Raw genomic sequence first — 19,595 nt, forward strand, 5'->3', positions numbered from 1 at the left:
GTTTTGTTAGCAGCATGTTAATTATACCAAAAATTGTCATTTTCAGGAATATTATTGAGTCCCTTTATACTAAAATTCAGTTTGTCCTTATTGATTGAGGGACACTAACATAAAATAGGATTACTAGGAAGCAGTTTCAGAACCTCACGCTGAGGGTTATCAACTATTCTTGCATTTTTTTTTATACCATTTGTTACATATTTAAAAGGGTAGAGGGGAATAGCTTCACTGTTATAAATATGGAGACCAACAGATGCAATAAAGAAATCTGTAGAAATTTAAAATTTAAAATGTATTGGATAAAAGTGTAAATTGGCAGTTTGTGTTTGACAGTAGCTTTTTTTTATTATTTATTTTCTAACAATGGTTTCTCTCATGATTTTATTAAGTAGCTGCTTAGTGGAAGACATAACTCTGAAGTACATGTTTTAGTATTCGTGACTGATAGAAGGTTATGAAGGCATCAGTGTTTCTGACAAGTTTAAAAGACAAAAGGATAAAACCCTAGACAGTGTTCCAGATTTTTCAGCAGGAAAATGTAAATCTCCTTAATTTTATTCCTACTGAGCTGTGGCAACTAAGATCTTGTATTTAAATGTGAATTACTAAATAGACAGTGTGATTATGATAGGAGCAGGCTACACGTTATATGGATCAACAAGTTCTCGTAAGGCAAATACCTTGTCAAAAATTCATATTCCCATCTATGGATTTGCGATTAAGGGAAATAATTTTGAGAGTGTCAATGCCTTTTATTCTTAAAAGCCTGCCAAGGATATTAAATGAGAGAATGCAGTGAGATTTAGGTGAAACCTTCTAGCTTTAAGCCTCCAGTACCTAACCTTATCACAGAGCTGAACAGAAGTCATAGCAAAAAAAAAGTGTATGCAGGTTATAGTAATGTAGAGAGGTGAGATCTTGTGTAGTGTCTTTAGTGCAGTTGATTGTCTACTTTTAGAAAAATATTGAAATTTATTTACCAGATAGTACAGTTCATTACCAATTATGGAAAAGTTTTCAAAGTTAAAAGAGTTTGGACTGTTTGTTTTTTTTTAATATGTTGATACTATTAAAAAGAAAGAACGGCATTTGGCAACCTCAAGTTGAGGTATTATATCTGAGATATATCTCATATCTTAAAGTCTCTTCGTGTTTGACTGCAACAATAGGATTTAGAACTCCTACTATACAGATTAGAAATAGCAGTAAGGTGTGAAAGAGTAGCAAAGACTGATGCGTGGTCTTTGCTGTTTTTGTACACTTTTATACAACATAAGAAGGTCACTTACATATCCATGTATGCTGCTGCATGGACTTACATACTAAGCTTGATGCAAGAGAATAGTAGCCCACTTTAATGAGCTGGACTGTAGACTTGCATGGACTATGGGCATGCAAAGTGAAGCATGAATAGTGGTGTTTATAGAATCAGGGCCTAAATATGAATAGAAACATAATTCACTTGCCATTCAAGTAAAGACATCCATGCAGGAGAATGTAGTGAATTTAGCAAGAATGTAATTGCTAAATGACAGTTTTTGAAGAGGAAATAGAGATCTGGGGTTTTAAAATATAAAACAAGAATCTTAATAGAATGATCCAATTTGAGCAGTTGTCAGACCTTTTCAGTAACTGCCATTGGATATCTAAGCAGCAAAACAGACATTATTTTATTGTATTCAAACACTACATCTCTAGAAATGCTTTGACTGTACTAGTGTGCTTAAGAACTGATTTATTAGGCTAAAAAGCATGTCATTTAATGAAGTATTATCTACATTTTGTACCATCATTTTCTTTTTGCAGAATTTTCTAGCATAGCAGTTTATGTCCTGTCTGAGAGTGAACAAGTTAGTAACGTAAGAAGGAATATCTGCAGACAGTACAGCTTTATAAAAAGAAGGGTGGTGTATATTCTATGTCTTCTGGGAAGGAACCAGCCTTGCTCTGTCCAGAGCCTAAAAAGAGGGAGTCCCAGCTGCCATAGCCTACTCAGCTAAAAGCCACCTCATCATCTCATTAGCACCAAGCCCAGCCTAGACTTGCAAGTATTACAAAAAGGAAGCTCAAGATGCAGTAGGGTAAACATAGCCTCACAGCTTTTGTTTGATTTTGTGTTCCATATGATTAAACGCATATCAACCCAGAACATGCTGTTTTCATGACACAGAGTCTGAAGGCCATGATTTTGTAATTGGAAAAAAAAAGCAAATTTTTTTTAGATAATTGAGAATTGGTTTAAACAGTTTTCTTTAGAAAACTCAGCGATGATAATGTCAGACACAGGCACCACCTAAGCTAACTTTTCTGATTCACTGCAGTCATGGGACTGAGGTTAGGAAAACAGCATTGTCACCCTCCTGAGCTGACAGGACTGCAGAACTGGCATGCAATGCCAAGTTACAGGCTGAGGAGTGATTGTTAACTTGAGAATAGCTTCTGGCTAGAAACCTGAGCTTGTCTCTCCCTAAAGCTGGCATGTTATTGAAATGAAGTATCAGTTCAAAGTATCAGTTTTGATTAATCTTTTTCTATTACCATATTGGATGAAAATTATTAATATTTCAAGACAATGTTTTCAGTAAAATGTTATTAGCTAATGTGAATTCTTTCAAACACCCAAAATACATAAAGAACTTCTGGTTTTGCTTATTGTTAGGGAAAGGCACTACTCAGTAGACCAAATTCTACTGTGACTATGGTTGGGTGGACTGGATCATAGGGAACACTCAGATGCACAGACTTTGTCTCTATATGCTAAATAGCCGTCAAAAAGGTCATATGAAAAGGTGACTCTAAGGTTGGAGTATCTTAGTCTGCCTCCTGTTTTCTCTTAATTTATACAGAAAAAATGCATTTATTTACAAGTTAAAATGAAATTCACAAGTATTTCCATTAGGTTTCTTCCAATGAAGCCGACTGTTTAATTGGCAGACAAAGTGACATGAATGAGTCTTCCCATGCAGTTCAGATGAAATGTAGTTCAGGAGTTCATCCAGCAAGGTGTTATTAAGTTCAAGGTTTTATTCCTGAGAGAGCTGGAAACAGAACTCCTATTGAAAATTGATTGAAGTAGTGTAGTTAACTCACTAAAACATGCTGAATGTCATTAATTTGTCTTGTAAAAGATGAGGCGATTTGTTTGCTACTTTTCTACTTCCTTTCAACCCTCTTGGTTTGCTTGTTCTGCCATCATAATGGGTACGAGTAGATTTTCTGAGGATTGCTTTTACTGAGCTTATTGGACTTTTAAATTTTTTTTTAATTTAAGAACTAGTAGTAAGTCTTGCTTTTAATTTGTGGTGAAGTTATTACATAATTGTGAAGCTGTTTGACATGTGGGATACAACTTCCTTTGTATTCCTGCCAGTTTTCAACCATAAGAAAAAAAACCTGTTGGTAACAATTTTAGCAGGAGGGATTGGAGGGTTCTTAGAGTTTGTTCTCAATTTCCCAGAGACTGAAAGATGACATGTCTATGAAACTATTTGAACACTTCACATTATTGCTTAGCTGAGCTGTATATGTTGAAGTAAGTGGCTTTGATATTTTCAGGGGGAAACTGAGTGAAAATGCATATAATATATACTTGTACATATATTACATATATATGATGCAGTATAGAATGGAAGAAGGCTTTTTGTTGTTTTTGGGTTTTTTTAAGTAATTGTATTATAGCAAATAGCCATTAGGATGTCTTGTGGAGAAGCATAGACTTCACTGAGGCACAATTAGAAAACTCAAAACCTATGCTTATACTGGTATAAAGGTACATACATATGGGTACATACTGGCATAAAGGATACATATGCAGAGTTGGCAAAGTGTTTGGCTCATGACCAACAAATCCTGGAAACCTACTGGGGAGACACAGTCTTGCCCATACAGACAACAGCTTTATTCAGGCTGGCCTGTGCATGTTACACCACTGGTCTGATTGTCACTGATTGATTCATTTTTTTCCATTGTGTAGTTGCAGGGAGACTTGAAATAGCATTAATTCCTGAGTAGATTTTCTCTGGAAAAGCAACAGAATAAGCAAATGATATGGTTGTAGCAAGCAGAGTAAAAGGTAACTAAACTGGCAGAAGTAAACTATCTGATAGCAATACAAGTAAAGTGGTTAAGAAGTATGGTGGTTAAGTGAAGTGGTTAAGAAGATTATACAAAAAAGAAATGGCAACAAAGTTGTGATTGCTGTGAGTTCAGAGGAAGTCTAATAAACTATGCAGTGCAAGGGAAATAACTGGCCAGTGACCAAAAAAATTCATTCAGAAAAGGCAAAATCTTTGTGGTTCATGGAGAGCAACTAATTCAAGACCAAGGGCAGTTATTTCAAATTATGTCTCTTCTTTAAGCTGTTACCAAAATGTGTGATTATTACTTGCTCTAAGTACATATATGAATTGCTATAAATTTATATAAAATATGGGACTGACTATTTTGGTCATTCTCTATGGTTCCCCACAATTGCAGGCAACTGTGAAATAATGCCTACTCCATTGCAGCCTAAAGAACATATCACGAAACCACAACATTTTTTTCAGTACCCTGTAAAAAACTAAAGAGGATATATGATCTTGTGTACTTCATGCTGTTGGATAAAGGCAAACCCCTCTTCACAATGTCACCAAGAATCAATGAAGCATAAAGAAAAGAAAAAAAATTGCTGTGGCATAATGCAAGACTCTATACCATAAAGAAGACTTTTTGCTTCTGAAGATAAAATAATTTCAGTTAGATCATTCTCACATGGGGAAGTAGCTTAACTATGTGACAGCTTATACCTTTACTGTGTTTTTTTAAAAAAAACACAAAAACAACAAAAACAAACAAAACCCAGAAAGCAACAGTTGATCACCTACAGTTTGCACAGTTGGACACTAGAGTATGTGAACAGAGAAACTGATCAGTGGTATTATGGAAGTTTGTCCTGCTTTGTCTGGCAAGTTTCTGGAGATGTTTGTGTCTGATGCATACCATCATGCATATTAAAATTATTCTTCAACAATACAAAATAGTAACAAAATAATCAAGGCAACACGAGGAAAATACTTTTTAAGAATAAACTTATCACACTTAATTCTTAAAACTACAGCTTCTTCCAGCTGAGTAGTTTGAATTCTGCTGTGATAGATTGGAATTTTTAAATTTCCAATAACCACAAAGACTGTAACCACCGCTCTTAAGCCTCTTATTCACAGGGAGGTATGTCAAGCTGGCCAGATCTTCCCTCAGCATGTTTAATGGTCAGCTAATATCATGTTCAAAACCAGGTAGTTTTTTCACTTGAACCTCTGCATTCAAGTGTCTAAAGTAAGATGTCTCTTTCAAGCTAGTCAATTTTTTTTCACAGTTGTGATTTTTTTTTCTTGTGGGTGGTGATCTCCCTCTTCCACTGCTACAGCCTTGTTCCTCATTTTTATTTCTGTTTCTTTAGCTGGGAAAAGACAGTGTGTGTTATGGCTGATCAGTATTTTAGTGTGCTAAGGATATCTTCAACAATACAGATCTGCTCATCTTTCCCTTGGTAACGTCTAAGTTGATTCCCTCTCCTTTATTAGCATGCAATTATTATAAAACTTGTAGGAACTTACTTTAAAATTTCCTCAAAATTAGTTCAACAACGGTGGCAATTCCAAGGAAAATTCCAGCTGGACCTAAGGAAAATAATTCACAATGACAGTTGCCAAGGGTTGAGACAGGTTGCCCAGAGAGGCTGTAGAATTGCCATCCTTGGGTATATTCAGATTTTGTTTTGATAAAGCCCTGAGCAATCTGAATTAACTTTAACATTTGACATGCTTTGAGTGGGGGCATTGAACCACATGGTGTACAAAGGCCCCTTAAACCCTATTTGTATATGGTTCTATTCTAGATACTGTTCTAGGTGACATGAGATTTTAACACTGGAAATAAAAGATCCAAAAGTGGTTATATTTGATCTATTTTTCATACCTGAGTAAATATTTAGTAATTTCAAGCAAGTTGCCAGCAGTTGGAGGGAGGTGATCTTCCTCTCTGTTCAGCACCGCTGAGGCAACATCTGAAGTGCTGTATCCAGTCCTTGGCTTTTCAGTACAAGAATGAAACGAAATGAGTTTAGCACTGATGCCTGAGGGACTGGCACATCATTCCTGTGAGGAGAGGCTGAGAGTGAGGGAACCACTCAGCTGAGACAACAGAAGGCTTGGGGGTGGGGGTTGTCTTAGCAGCACATCTAAATACTTGATGTGAGGGAATGAAGATGAGAAAATCAAACACTTCTCAGTAGTGCCCAGTGACAGTACAAAAGGTAATGGGCATAAAATGAAGCACAGGCAACCACATCTGATCACATGAAAACAATTTTTTTACCATGAGGATGGTCAAAGCTGGAACAGATTGCCAGGTTTGAGGTGATGTGCCATTGAGGTGGGGTAGTCCCATCTATGGGTACATTTAAAACCCCACTGGACACAGTCCTGGATAACCTGCTCTAGCTGACCCTGCTTGAGCAGAGGGGTTAGACTTGATGATCTCAGGAGGTGTCTTCTAACCTAAGCGATCTGTGAAGCTTTCAAGTTTTCAGAAGTCATAAAATGGCATTTCCATCAGATGTCTAGAGGCTCAGTATTCAGACTCAGTATTGTGGCTTCCCTCTAAATTCATTCAGATTGTTCCACAGTATCTATTAAGAAAAGTGGGGATTTTTTTCATTGTTTTCCCAGTTGAGATGTGTCCCAGTAGTTCTTCAAGATGTATTTTCATCACTGAGTTGAGAGCTATAATCATCTTCTCTATAATACCATGTTTACTCTTGCTGACATATATTTACTGGGACTAGCTCAGGTTGTGGGTTTTTTTTAATTCTGTTTTTCTGAGAACTATTTTATTTGATTCAAACACTATTCCTGTAACCTTTTAACAGCTACAAGATTAAAATGCCCATATCACTTATATGGCTCTATATTTTAAAATGAACATGTTGTATGCAATGTTAGGAATTAACTACCTTTGAAATTATAAGGATATCATAAGCATTTACTAGCATAATTTGCTTTCCCCTTGTATGGAGTAAGATTAAGTTTTTAAGGTTCTTCATTATGCTATTTTCTTCTAAGAATGAAGGAAGAGGTCCTTCTGCACTGCCTCCCATCTGTTCTGTATGTTGTGGTCTTGAAAGGCACCAACTTTCATCATATTTGGTGAGAGTAAAGGGTACTTAACACCTCATAAATACTGTTTGGTATGGCAGGCCCCGGGTCCTACATTGTGCAGAGATGAGGCAAGGATTTGTCATGTACACAGTCACATGGCATGGGACTGGTAGTTCTTAAAAAAGGGACTTCAGCATGGTTTGTGGGAATCTATACAAGATGTTTATCTTTGCAACTGTCACAGCTGCTGTGCAATTATTATGGTATGAGCAACCCAGCATAATAAATGATGTAACAATTTTTAATGTGCTTGAATAGAGCATTTTGTATCCATTATCATGTAAACACGAACATAGCTAATAAATGCGTTCAGAAAAAAAATTTCAACAGGGACATTTGATAAACTAGGCTTTGAAATATCACTTAGAATCCAGTTTATTTTAATAGAAATCTTACAAGACACGGTCATTTAAAAAAAGCCAGGAGAGTTTCAGCAGTTGCTTGTTTTCAATGCATGTATATAAGTTTAATAACGCAGTATCATGCTTAGCCTGCATTCAAGCAGTGCCATTTACACTCATTCTGAAAGAATGTGGCTACTAATAAAAATATTCCTATGAGATATATAAATAGTCCATGTTGTCTACTTTCTCTGTTAGAGGTCAGCATCCTCTAATTTTTACTTAGCAGTGTGTGTTTTATGGTATAATTGTGCAAACAATGGTTAACAATAGAAGGCCAAAATCATCAAAACAACTTTTTGTTAAAGTATACCACATGTGGTTTCAAAAGGTTTTTAGTTTTAAAAACTTTTGTTCATGCTGTGGAGAAATAATCTTGCACAAGATGAACATTTTACCAGGAAAAATTATGCACATTCTGTTGAATTCTCTATGTTAGGTTTATCATGCATTCACCAGTGCACTGTAACTTTAATTCTAACAGTTCTTAATGCACCTGACTCAGCCTGGCAATTGAATTGATGTAAATGGAGGTCTACTGGAGACTGATTATTGCAGAAGTAAGAATTGGATGGGAGGAGCAGGCCTAAGCTATTAAAGGCCAAGGATGAAAGGGAGACTGCACTGGAGGGCCTAAGCAAAATGAGTATTTCAAATGCAGAATGGAACTGCAAAGACCTAGCAAACTCACAGGGATTGTGATGGCATTGCAGCTAATCTAGGAAACGCTTCCTTGTATTTGTTAGCAACGTTAAAAGGAGTGCAGATTTCCCAGAAATAGTGCAGTCGAGGAATTCAATTAAGGCACCTTTAGTTTTATGGATAATTTCCTGGTAATAGGGTGCATTTAAGAGACTGCTTCCACTCGTTCCTTATCACTCTGGGGCTGTGTGGTCCCTGTCAGAGGGAAGCACACGTATAACACGTTTAACCGTTCACCGGATTTGGTCCTGACTTAGTCCAGTGGTTCAGTGTTTCCGCTTCAGGCTGGAAAAATAGGAAAAGTTTCACTCTTCCGCGAGCAGAAGCTGAAGTTCATTTTCAGTAACCGGTGCAAGGGCCGCAGTGGGGCGAGTGTCGCGCAGCAGGCAGCAGGCTGGGGACGCGGGATGCGCTGCGGCCGCTCCTCTGCTTACCTGTGCCCGGCGGCCCCCTCACCTCCGGCCGGCGGGGCCTCTCAGGGCTCCCGGCATCTTCCGCCCCGGAGAGGCGCTGCGGGCCGCGGCACAGCAGGGCTCGGCGGGGAGCAGCGCCTGCGCGCCCATCCCGCCCGCCCCGGGACCGGCCGAGGCAGCCTGTCGAGGAGGGAAGGAGGGAGGGCTCGGCGGGGGCGGGAAGCGCACGGCGTTTCCCTTTCTCTTTCGCTGGGCGGCCGTCTGCCCGAGGCCGCTGGGCTGCGCCAGGTACAGCAGGGGCCGAAGCGGGGTCTGAAGGCGCCGCAGGTACGGGTGGGTGGGGGGGGGGAGAGGGAGGGACGTGAGTCGGGCGAGCGGGGGAAGAGAGCCCGGCAGCCGGCGAGCTGCCCCGCCCGCCGCTCTTTGCTGCCGCGGGCTGCGCGGGGCTGGGGAGGGCTCCTCCCCGCGGGGGCCCACCCGAGGCCTGCGGAGCCCGGCGCGCCTTGGCGGGGCAGTGCCGGGCGGGCAGCCGGGCGCCCGCTGGGGCAGGGCAGCGGCCCCTGCACCTGTCACCGCCGCCCCGGGCTGATTGTCCCGTCGGCGGCCGCAGCGTGGCGGGAGCAGAAGCGCGGCCTCGGACCGCGGCGGCCGAGAGCCGGGAGCGCAGCTGCCGTGATGTCAATAGCAGCCCGGGTGCCCCGGCCAAGTTGATGGCGACTCTCGTCCCCCGGGGTATGGTCACTGTGCTGCCGGGTTCACACACCTCTCTCTTTGCACGTACGTTACAGGTAGGAAAATGACTCGCCTGGCACAGGAACTGGAGTTACGACCCGTGGCCCTGTGAGACCTCCAGAATTAAGAGCAAATGCCTGGAGAAGTCCAGTTGCACAGAGCAGCGTCACAGCTCTTGTGAACCGTGGGCATCGACGCTTCTCAGAATTGCTCCTCTGGCCCTGAGCATTCTGCCAGCATTGCTGCCCCACGAATGGCTACTCAGAGGAAGCACTTGGTGAAAGATTTCAATCCTCATATCACCTGCTATATCTGTAAAGGCTATCTCATCAAGCCAACTACAGTAACCGAGTGCCTCCATACCTGTAAGTACAACTTTGCAAAATACTCTCTCCATCACAAGTGACATTCCTTTGAAGTGTTACACGTTTAATATGATCTCTGTGCCGGTTTTTGTTTCAATATGAAGTGCTATGTGAAATGCTACACAGTGTCTGGTGGGGTTTCCTGGGCACTGGTCTGTCATCTGGCTCGTCTTGAGGGCACATGGACTCTGCTTAATACGTTGCAGAGTATAGTCACCTCTTTTCCTTTCCCCAAACTAGTGGTGATTGCGCTGGCTGTAGCACTAAACGCGTAACACTACGGCACGGATGATCAAGGAAAATCATTAGGGGTCAGGTGTGGTATTTTCATAATATAACTCTGTGTTTGAAACTCAAGCAAATGTGTCTGTTGGCAGCATGCATGATGGATACACCAGTTTGGTCAGTACTGGCTCATGTCTCTCTGTGATGTGTTCCTTGGGCACAGAAATGCTTGAAAGCTGGCAAAATACTTATTTAGAGAGCAGATCTCTTAGTGACTCTGTCTCAGGAAAGAGACATCTTATACAGGGTGTCTTATGCTCTTAATACTTCTAAAAGGTTGTGTATGAATTATACTAAATGTATGAATGGGCCTGTCAAACTCAGTCATCTTACTGCTACAAGCTAAATTAATTACATGCTTTATTTTTAATATTCATTCCTGAACAGATAATAGTTTGCTTGAAAATTTGGTGTCTTTCAAAATAAAATTCGAATTCCTCTAAAAGAAGGGGAACTGTGTGTTTTCTGGTATATTTTCCATCTTAAAACCTTTAATAAATATCAGTTAAAAGGCTGGTCTTAGCCTTTCCTGTCATTCCTGCATGGTGTTGTTCTTGCAGTTATTACTGTCTTCACTGTTAGTTTTTAAATTATGGTGTTATGTCCCTACTACATCAAGTGCATAGAGAATTGAAGCATTCCTATATGTTGTTCACAGTACAAAGTTTACCGTTATAACAATATTAGTTTTAGATTAGTTTTTGCAAAAAACTAAACTTTTTCCAAGTCTAGTATCAGCTAGGGATTATGAAGTGTGTTTTGGTATTATTCTTCTGGTTTGGGTTACTTGGTAAAGGGATTTATGTTCAGGAGAAGCTAAGCAAAGTGTCCTTATAGGAATTTGAAATAGAAGCGGAAGAGGTATATTAGCTATTAATTAGATTATCTTTTGCTGAAAGAAAAATCTGGAAAATTCCAGCATTAGTTAATTTTTTTATGGTAACTTTTCAAAAGGTTGGGGTGAAGGGAAATTATTGCATCAGAAATCAGCTCAGACTTAGTAAAAAAATTGGTTTTATTATGGTATATTTTTGTTTAGATAATTTGTTTATTTACTTTTGCTCCAATTACAAAACAATAATTTCTCAGCAACATCTGTTTCTTTTTTTTTCATTTGTAGACTTTGTGCTTCTCACTGAGACAGCTCTGTTACTGCCTAGTCTCTAGATTAGCACGTGTGATTTTTCTTGAGCTTACACACAGATGCACAGGTCTCCTCACAGAAATGCTGCTGTATGTTTGGTTCATTAAGTAGAACTGCAGGAATAAGGTGTTTTTTCTTGAAAGCAAAGCTCAGTTGCCAAAATATGAAGCTCTCTACAACTACCTGAAAGGAGGTTGTAACCAGGTGGGGGTTGGTCTATTTTGCCAGACGACTTTCAACAAGACAAGAGGGCATGGTCTTAAGTTGTGCCAGGGGAAATTTAGGTTAGATACTAGAAAGAATTTCTTTACAGAGAGGGTGATCAAGCATTGGAATGGGCTGCCCAGGGAAGTAGTGGATTCTCCATCCCTGGAGATATTTAAAAAGAGACTGGATGTGGCACTCAGTGCCATGGTCTAGCAACCGCAACGGTGGTAAAAGGGTTGGACTCGATGATCTCTGAGGTCCCTTCCAACCCAGCCAATTCTATGATTCTGTGGAAAGGAGAACAGAAAACTTGATATGGAAGTCTTGTGTCTGTAGAGGAAAAGGTGGTTTGGCAGAATTCAGGAAGATACTCTGAAGTGTTTTGCCCTTTTGCTTTCAGAAATCACTTAAACTTTTTTTAGAATGCATGTATGGTTCTTCGGTCATATTTAAATATTTACAACAAAATATAATTATTCTAACTGTCCTTTGATATTTGTCTTGTAATACTAATTGCTGTAATTCAAAACAGTGTTGCACAAATGATTAAAATCTGCAGATATTAATGGTTTAAGAAGCAGCATAAATTCATTAGATACCAGAAGTGCAACGTATTATTCTGAATAAGATGAAAAGCATGCATTGACACAGATGTTCTCCAGTGATCACAGAGAAACTAGTGCTTATTAATTACAAAAACAGTGGTTTATTCACCTCTTCTGTGTTTGCTTTAAAATATTAAGAAGTAAAGTTCTGATCTGAGAAATGTGTGAGTTTTTGGAAATATTGGAAAGGCGACTCCACTGTTTACTAGGAAGAATAAATGCATCTTGGGTATCATCAGTGCAAACTCATTGAAAGAGTCTAGATATAAGATAAAGAGTGCACCCCATAGTCTGAATTCTGAGTCACTCCTTTGTTTTATACAGTCTGTGCTTACAAAACCTGGAAAATAAACTTTACTCAGGAATATTCTTAATGTCCAAAAAAAATATCTGTCTCTTCCCCCGCTTGCCCGACTCACAATCATAGAAATGTTATTTGGAAGGGATATTTGGAGGCTGTCTAGGCCAGCTTTGTGCATGAGGCAGGTTAATTGCCAACACTATACTAGGTTAAGCCATGGCTCTATGTAGCTGAATTGTGAATTTCCAAGCAACAGGTCTCCCAGCCTCTCTCAATAACAATTTCCAGTGCTGTGCTATTTATGTAGTGAAGAAGTTTTCTGTATGTCCTATGTAACAACTACTTGTGACCATTGCTCCTTGTAATACTATTTGCTAATAACAAGCAGAGCTGGACTCCCTCACACCTGTAACTGCTATTCAAATGGTCTTGACTGTAATTAGATCACCTTGAGCCTCAACTATGATTTGCTTTTGGTAAATTGATATTGTCTATTCCTGATTACATTTCTGTCCCTCATGTCGTTGAAAACTGTTTTCAAGGGACATGATGTGACCTGCCATCTTTCCAAGGAGTTAGGGTAGACTGTTTAGCTATACTCTCCTGGGTCCTTTCCATCTCTCTTAAAGGTGGGCATAACTCACTACCCTTTTTCCAGTCATTGGGCACCTCCCATAATCACCATGATTATGTTTATAAGCTCTCAGGTTGGTGAATTGTACTCAGCCTATAGATTTGAATATATCCAGCTTTTCTTTCTAGGCCTTAATCTGCTGCTTCCTGGCTGCTGGTCATTGCTCTCCTTCCCAAATCATGCTAGTGTGAGCAGGGATCAGACTCTGCCCATAAAGATATTTTTCATATTACTTGGGAAGCTTGTGTGCTAAGAAGCTCTTCTGGTGGAATTCCCTGTAGCTCTTGAGGTGTAAATAGCTTCTCTTCAAAAAAAACTAAGAGCTTTTCTGAGTACCTTATTTTCTAACTGTAGCCTCCTTGCAAAATCTGGCATTTTAAAACAAAATTCAAGTCCCATCTCCTGAAGTTCAGAATCCTAACTCTGCTGTTTAGCTTTGTATCCTTGCTGGAGATACTGAACTCATTCATCATGCGGTCACTGCGAGGCACTCTGCCATCTGTGGCTGTTTTCATCACCAGTTTATGAACAGCAGATTAAGTAGTCATTACTCCTAGTTACTCTCTAGTATTTGCCTTAAGAAACTGTCAGTCAGTGCAGTCTAGAAACTTTCAGAAATTGCCTTCCATGAAAGAAAATGACCAGACATGTAATTTTCAATATCAAACCAATAATCTTGCAACCAGAGTGTTTTTCAAATCTTGCTAAAACTTGCAGTCTCATCAGGAGATCCCACCAGAACTTTACTGCAGCAAAACTTCCTTCCCTCAGAAAGCAGGTATGCTTTTGTGTTCTTTCTCCTGCAGAAGCTTCAGTCAATGGCATGTAGGAGGACTTAAGGGTTAATGGAGAGGTGTGATTTTGAAATAGAATGTTTCAACCCAAAAAGCCTTTCTTGATCCCTACATACTGACATTATCTCTCCCTTTTAACAGAAGGAAATTTGGTCTGGCCATGTCTGGTAATTGTAATCAACAGTAATCAACATGTGCAGGTTTTGAGAAGGGTGGTTAAGTATCTTAAAAAGTTTCCTATCCTACTCTTATGGAGACACTTTCCTAAAAGTAAGTACTTTTAAAGCAGGTTTAAGGTAGCCCATTAAATACTTCATTAAACATACCAAAGGGCTTGTTACATCTCTATGCCATCACTGAGATGGGTTTGGTGTTTCACTGGCTGTGCTTATCCTGTGGGCCTCCTTTCCTCACTGGGTCAGAGTGATTAGCTAAGAGGAGATCCTTGAAGGAATTCAAAGGTTGTGTACTGACAAGGGATTTGTCCCACAATTAACTAATGAATGTTCTCTCATAGCATATTCTGTTTAACAAATGCAATACAAAGTTTTATTTAGGTACCTTGTTAATCAACATTTAAAAAGCTAACCTAGGAAGAGTCTTCTAGTTGAACAATATGTGTATAGCTATGCATAACAAGTGCAATTTCTTCTTTACATAAGATGACATACAGCACAGTTGTGACACTATTATCTGCATTTTTCAGCTGGTTACAAAGATCTGAAGGATTGTGCGAACCAGATATTTCTATATTGGAAAGTGTAGCATTGTGAATTATGTTATGGTTCTCAGCCAGTTAGCATATGCAACACAAGTATTTTTATCAGCTGTAGACAATCAACCTATGTGAGTTTAGATTTTGTTTTGGTTCATCAGAAGTGTCATAGTACAACATGAAATTCAGGTCATCATTTCACTGGCACATACCTGAAAAGTCTGCAAGCTGTGTACATTTCAGTTAGGCTATTCCTTATCCTTTTTACCTTAGACTTAGACTTCATACCAGTCACTGAAAATTCAAACTGGTAGGCTTTGAAAAATGTTCAGTGTTTTATAATGAGAAGAATGGAGTAATTACACCTATCATACCTGAAGATAATAGGTTGATGATCCTACTCCTACTAGGAGTATCACCTATCAGTTCATTATTATTGAGTGCTAGAATTTTTGTATATTTTTGACTTTTACATTGTTATCAGTAAATCCCATGTAGTTTTGACAGGCAAGTAGTACCATAGCTTTACATGAGAAAAACCAGAAGTTGTTCTAGATTACTGAAGTATTGATTTACAATTCCAAGGTTTGTTTTTTTTTCTTGGTGTAAGATGACCTCCTGATCTGAGCTGGCTGCAAAAAGTCTTGATCGACATCTGTATGTTTGCTGGGGTAAGGAATGCATCCATGTAGGATTAGCTTAAGATACTGGTTCCTTATGATCTTTTGACTGTTTATATCCTACTTGAGGACCTCTCTCACACTGAAGATTAACCTGTTCATTAATCATTAGTGTCTTTGATGGACCACGAATGGCCTCCAGGGGTACCATCTTCTCTCAAAAAAATTCAGGAAGACAGCACATAAATATATTCAGACCTAGGAATCAGTTACTTTCCATAGTTCAGTTTGAGTTATAAATATTTCTTCAAGTTTCATGAGTGTGGATATTAGCAGGCTTTATGTTTGAGTGGTTAATATTTGGGAGGTTTTAGCAGGAGGGTAGGAGTGGGTGTGTAAATCATCTGACTTTAAATGTAGCTGTCTAGCCTGTGCATAGAGTTCTTCTGTATAGTAGTAATTTCAAATTTCTTCTAGGTGTAAATGAAAGCTATAGCTCAGATAGGTGTTATTTGTCTTTAGTTTGCAAAACAAAAAGGCTATCAAAGCAAAGTTTAAAATATCTTTACAAGAGAAATCAGTGAGTCTTTTCAAAGCAGTCAAGTCAATGTCATCTCATCATAGACTCTGAGAACGTCTGGCATGAATGAAGCAGAGATCCCAAGAACCAATGAATTGTCAAAGAATTTCACACATAATTTTGTCAAAAACCAGAAACTTTCTCTGAAGGAGGCTAGTAATAATTGCTCACAGAAAAAAAAAAGGATTGATACAAAGCCACATTGATCATTTTGAAGAATTTTTGTGCTAATCCTCTTTGAGTCTCCAAAGAGTCTTATCAATTCCAAAATTAATATTACCTTATACTGATCATGCTTATACCATTTTTTGTTCTTTATTAATCATTTAAAATTGGTCTCTGACTAGAAAAACTGACTTCATTGAGATTCTACTGTTTCTGTCAAACAGGAGGCTTAAAAAAATAACAACCAACCCTTCCTTTTCTGTAGAAGTTAGCAGAAGAGGAACTCCACCTCATTTGTAGTTCTCCATTGAAAAAGATTTAACCCTAAGCTCAGTTTCTGTGAAGTCAAGTCAGAAATGGTCTTATGTTACTAAACTCAGCAACTTTCAGCTTAATTTCCATATGGCTGCTATTCCCATCTCTGTGAGACTTCATAATTTCATCATCATACTCACTCCTCAGACTTTTTTCCCCCACACTGTTTAAGTCAAGATTCTCCAAATGGAATTTCTGAGATAGTAGATGATTTCTTAACATTGTGATTCTCATCAGTATTGTCATTATTAGCAACTAATCTGTACATACACTTTCTCCTAACAGAAGTAGTGTAGCACCTCCATCTTCATCATGAGGTAGATACTAGGATTATGAGATATCTGGTGTTTCAGTTGAAGACTTCAGCTGGCAGTAGCACATTTCACAGACTCCTTGGGAAGCTTGGTCGGAATGTAGAATCATAGAATGGCTGGTGTTGGAAGGGACCTTAAAGATCATCTAATTCCAACCCCCCCTGCATGGGCAGGGACACGTCCCACTAGACCAGGTAGCTCAAGGCCCCATCCAGCCTGGCCTTGAACACTTCCAAGGAGGGGGCAGCCACAGCTTCCTTGGGCAACCTGTACCAGTGTCTGACCACCCTCAAATTTCTAATGTCTAACCTAAATCTTTAAGTTTGAAATAATTTCCCCTTGTTTTTTCACTAAATACCTTTGTAAAAAGCCCTACCCCAGCTTTCTTGTAGGCCCCCTTCAGATATTGATTGGAAGGTTGCTATAAGGTCACCTCAGAGCCTCCTTTTCTCCGGACTGAACAACCCCAACTTCTTTAGCCTGTCTTTAGAAGGGAGGTGCTCCAACCCTCTGATCATTTTAGTGGCTCTCCTCTGGACACATTCCAGGATCTCTATGCCCTTATGCTGGGGACTCCAGAACTGGACACAGTACCCCAGGTGGGGTCTCACAAGAGCAGCCTAGGGGGAGAATCACCTCCCTTACCCTTCTGTCTGTGCTTTTGATGCAGCCCAGGATCTGGTTGGCTTTCTGGGCTGCTAGTGCACATTGTTGGCTCATGTTCAGCTTCTGGTCCACCATCACCCCCGAGTCCTTCTCCTCAGGGCTGGTCTCAATCCTTTCTCCTCCCAGCCTATATTCTTGCATGGGATTACCTCGTCTCAGGTGCAGAACTCTTGGCTTTATTGAACTTCATGTGGTTTGCACAAGCTCACTTCTTGAGCCTGCCAAAGTCCAAGGCTGTCAAGGTCCCCCTGGATGGCATCTCTTTCCTCCAGTGTGTTGACTTCACCACACAGTTTGGTGTCATCTGCAAACTTGCTGAAGGTGCATTCAATTCTACTGTCCATATGGCCAACAAAGATGTTAAACAGCACTGGTCCCAGTACTGACCCTTGAGGAACACCACGCATCACACATCTCCATTAGGACACTGAGCCACTGATCACAACACTTTGGGTGCAACCATCCAGCCAGTTCTTTATCCAGTGAGTGTTCCATCCATTGTTCCAGTTTAGAGACCAGAATGTTATGTGGGACAGTGTCAAATGCTTTGCAGAGGTCCAGGCAGATGACATCTGTTGCTCTGCCCTTGTCCACCTCAGGCTGTGACCACATCATAAAAGGCCACCACATCAGTCAGGCAAGATTTGCCCTTAATGAAACCATGTTGGCTGTCAACAATCACCCCTTTGTTATCTGCTTGCCTTAGCAGAGCCTTCAAGACGATCTGCTCCGTGATCTTGCCAGGCACAGAGATGAGACTGACTGGCACGTAGTGTAGCAAGACGAACCTCTTTTAGGGTACGGCTCTTCAAGGTCCAATCAGGTGTTCCAGCAGAGACTCACGAACAGTGCTCCAAGCCTATAGCCCACAGGGTTGACTAGCCTGGATCGGTGCTGTTGCTCTGAGAGTGACTGATCTCTCTGCTGGCTAGCTTAGGAGTGAGCCTCGCCTGTGTCTCAGGCCTCACCTTTTATTGCGCAGTGGGGGCCCACCCTAATTGGGCACTGGTGGGCTTGACACAAGCTCATGCTCACTCCCTGGCAATTAGGGGCACCTGTTTGCCTCGTTACACTACAATGTAGTCTTCTGTTTTGGTTTTCCTGCCATATGTTTAGAGTAAGGCATTTTTGTGAGTGGCTCATTTTTTACTTCTTCAGAAGAACAAGATAATGAATTATGTGTTACTAGGATGATCTATTTCAGAAAGAAAAGCTCACTTCCTCCCAGCTTTCTCTTGAATACTGTATCGGGATTTCATATTATTAGTGTTATTGGCTGTTTGATTTTTTAAAAAATTTCAAATAATATGACATGCTCATGATTTATCTTGAGCCATTTTTTGGACTGTCTTCAGGACTACTTGTAGGGCTTGAGAAACTAAAGGTACATGAATGAGGATCTGAAGATAAGCAAGATTTTTGAGAATATTATATTAGGTTGTTCAGCCAGCTATTCTAATTCTGTCTGTGCACTTGAATAGTGTTAGGGGTTGCTTGCAAGTATTTCAGGTATGGATACCTTAAGGGTTTCTATTTGTTCCTTAGTACATTTTTACTGAGCATTATAGCTGACTGAAATATTTGTTCCAAAAGTATAACTTTGGAAATGTGATGCTGCTTCTTCATGTGACTAAGACTCACTTGTGACACTTACTGACCTGAGGGTATCAAGCATGCATCATCTTATCTAGCTACAGGGGAGAGAGAGCTTTTTTGTTATTACATATTACTTTACAATACCCCTTTGTCTCAGCTGCTTTGCAGTCCCTGTGTGCAGAGGACAGCACTCCACCTCACATGTTGGCCTTGTTTGGCAGGACTTGAGGCCTTCTTGAGCTCATTTTACCAGATCAGCTGAAGCCTGCCCTGCATCCAGCACCACTAGAGCTGTTTTGCCTGGGCAGAGCGCCAAGAGCCAGCCAGCAAGTTCTGAAGCCTGCCTGTCAGACTGAAAGGGAAAAGTTCATTGTCATTTCAACCAAAGCTATGAAATTAATGTCCATATGTTAGTGTTTTAAAGTCCTTTGAAAAAACACCTACATAAATGTTTAATGTGTACATATTATCAGCATCAGCTGACATGCAGTAACTCTTCTGAGCATACCAAGGCAAAGATAAGCACAGACTTCACTTGTGAGGTGACAATTGTTAAAGGCATTTCAAGATCACTTAACAGTTGTCACATAATTAGCATTTACTAGCTTGTTTTAGAGGTATTCTTATTACTTTAGGTAGTTGATGAAAGGAATTACAGTGTTTCAGCAGAAAACATGTTGCAGTTGCAGGAGCCCATTTATTTTTTTAGTCCATTTGCTGATGAATTTGCAGTTCTCATTTCAGCTTAGGTGAAGTAATAAACGAGAGGATAAGTTTATTTCCATCCATCCATGATGTTGTAATGCAGTAGTAGCAGCAGGCATATTCTCATCACTTTGTGT

The 19,595-nt window shown here is 40.0% G+C and overlaps 1 protein-coding gene across 6 annotated transcripts in view; it reads left to right on the forward strand.

The window, feature by feature from the left end:
- PCGF5 (polycomb group ring finger 5) overlaps positions 1-19,595 on the forward strand; it is a 65,648-nt gene that overhangs the window by 21,052 nt on the left and 25,001 nt on the right. For 3 of the 6 annotated variants that reach the window (XM_030453039.1, XM_030453036.1, XM_030453040.1), the window contains exon 2: positions 9,504-9,812. In XM_030453039.1, coding sequence (XP_030308899.1) covers positions 9,701-9,812 — 112 coding nt within the window. In that variant the 5' untranslated portion in view covers positions 9,504-9,700. Of the gene's footprint in view, positions 1-8,902; positions 9,043-9,278; positions 9,813-19,595 lie in introns of those variants that run through there. The other 3 variants (XM_030453037.1, XM_030453038.1, XM_008502013.2) reach the window with 3 other exon arrangements.

This window comes from Calypte anna, chromosome 6 (genome assembly GCF_003957555.1).
Source record: "Calypte anna isolate BGI_N300 chromosome 6, bCalAnn1_v1.p, whole genome shotgun sequence".
Classification (NCBI taxonomy): Eukaryota; Metazoa; Chordata; class Aves; order Apodiformes; family Trochilidae; genus Calypte; species Calypte anna.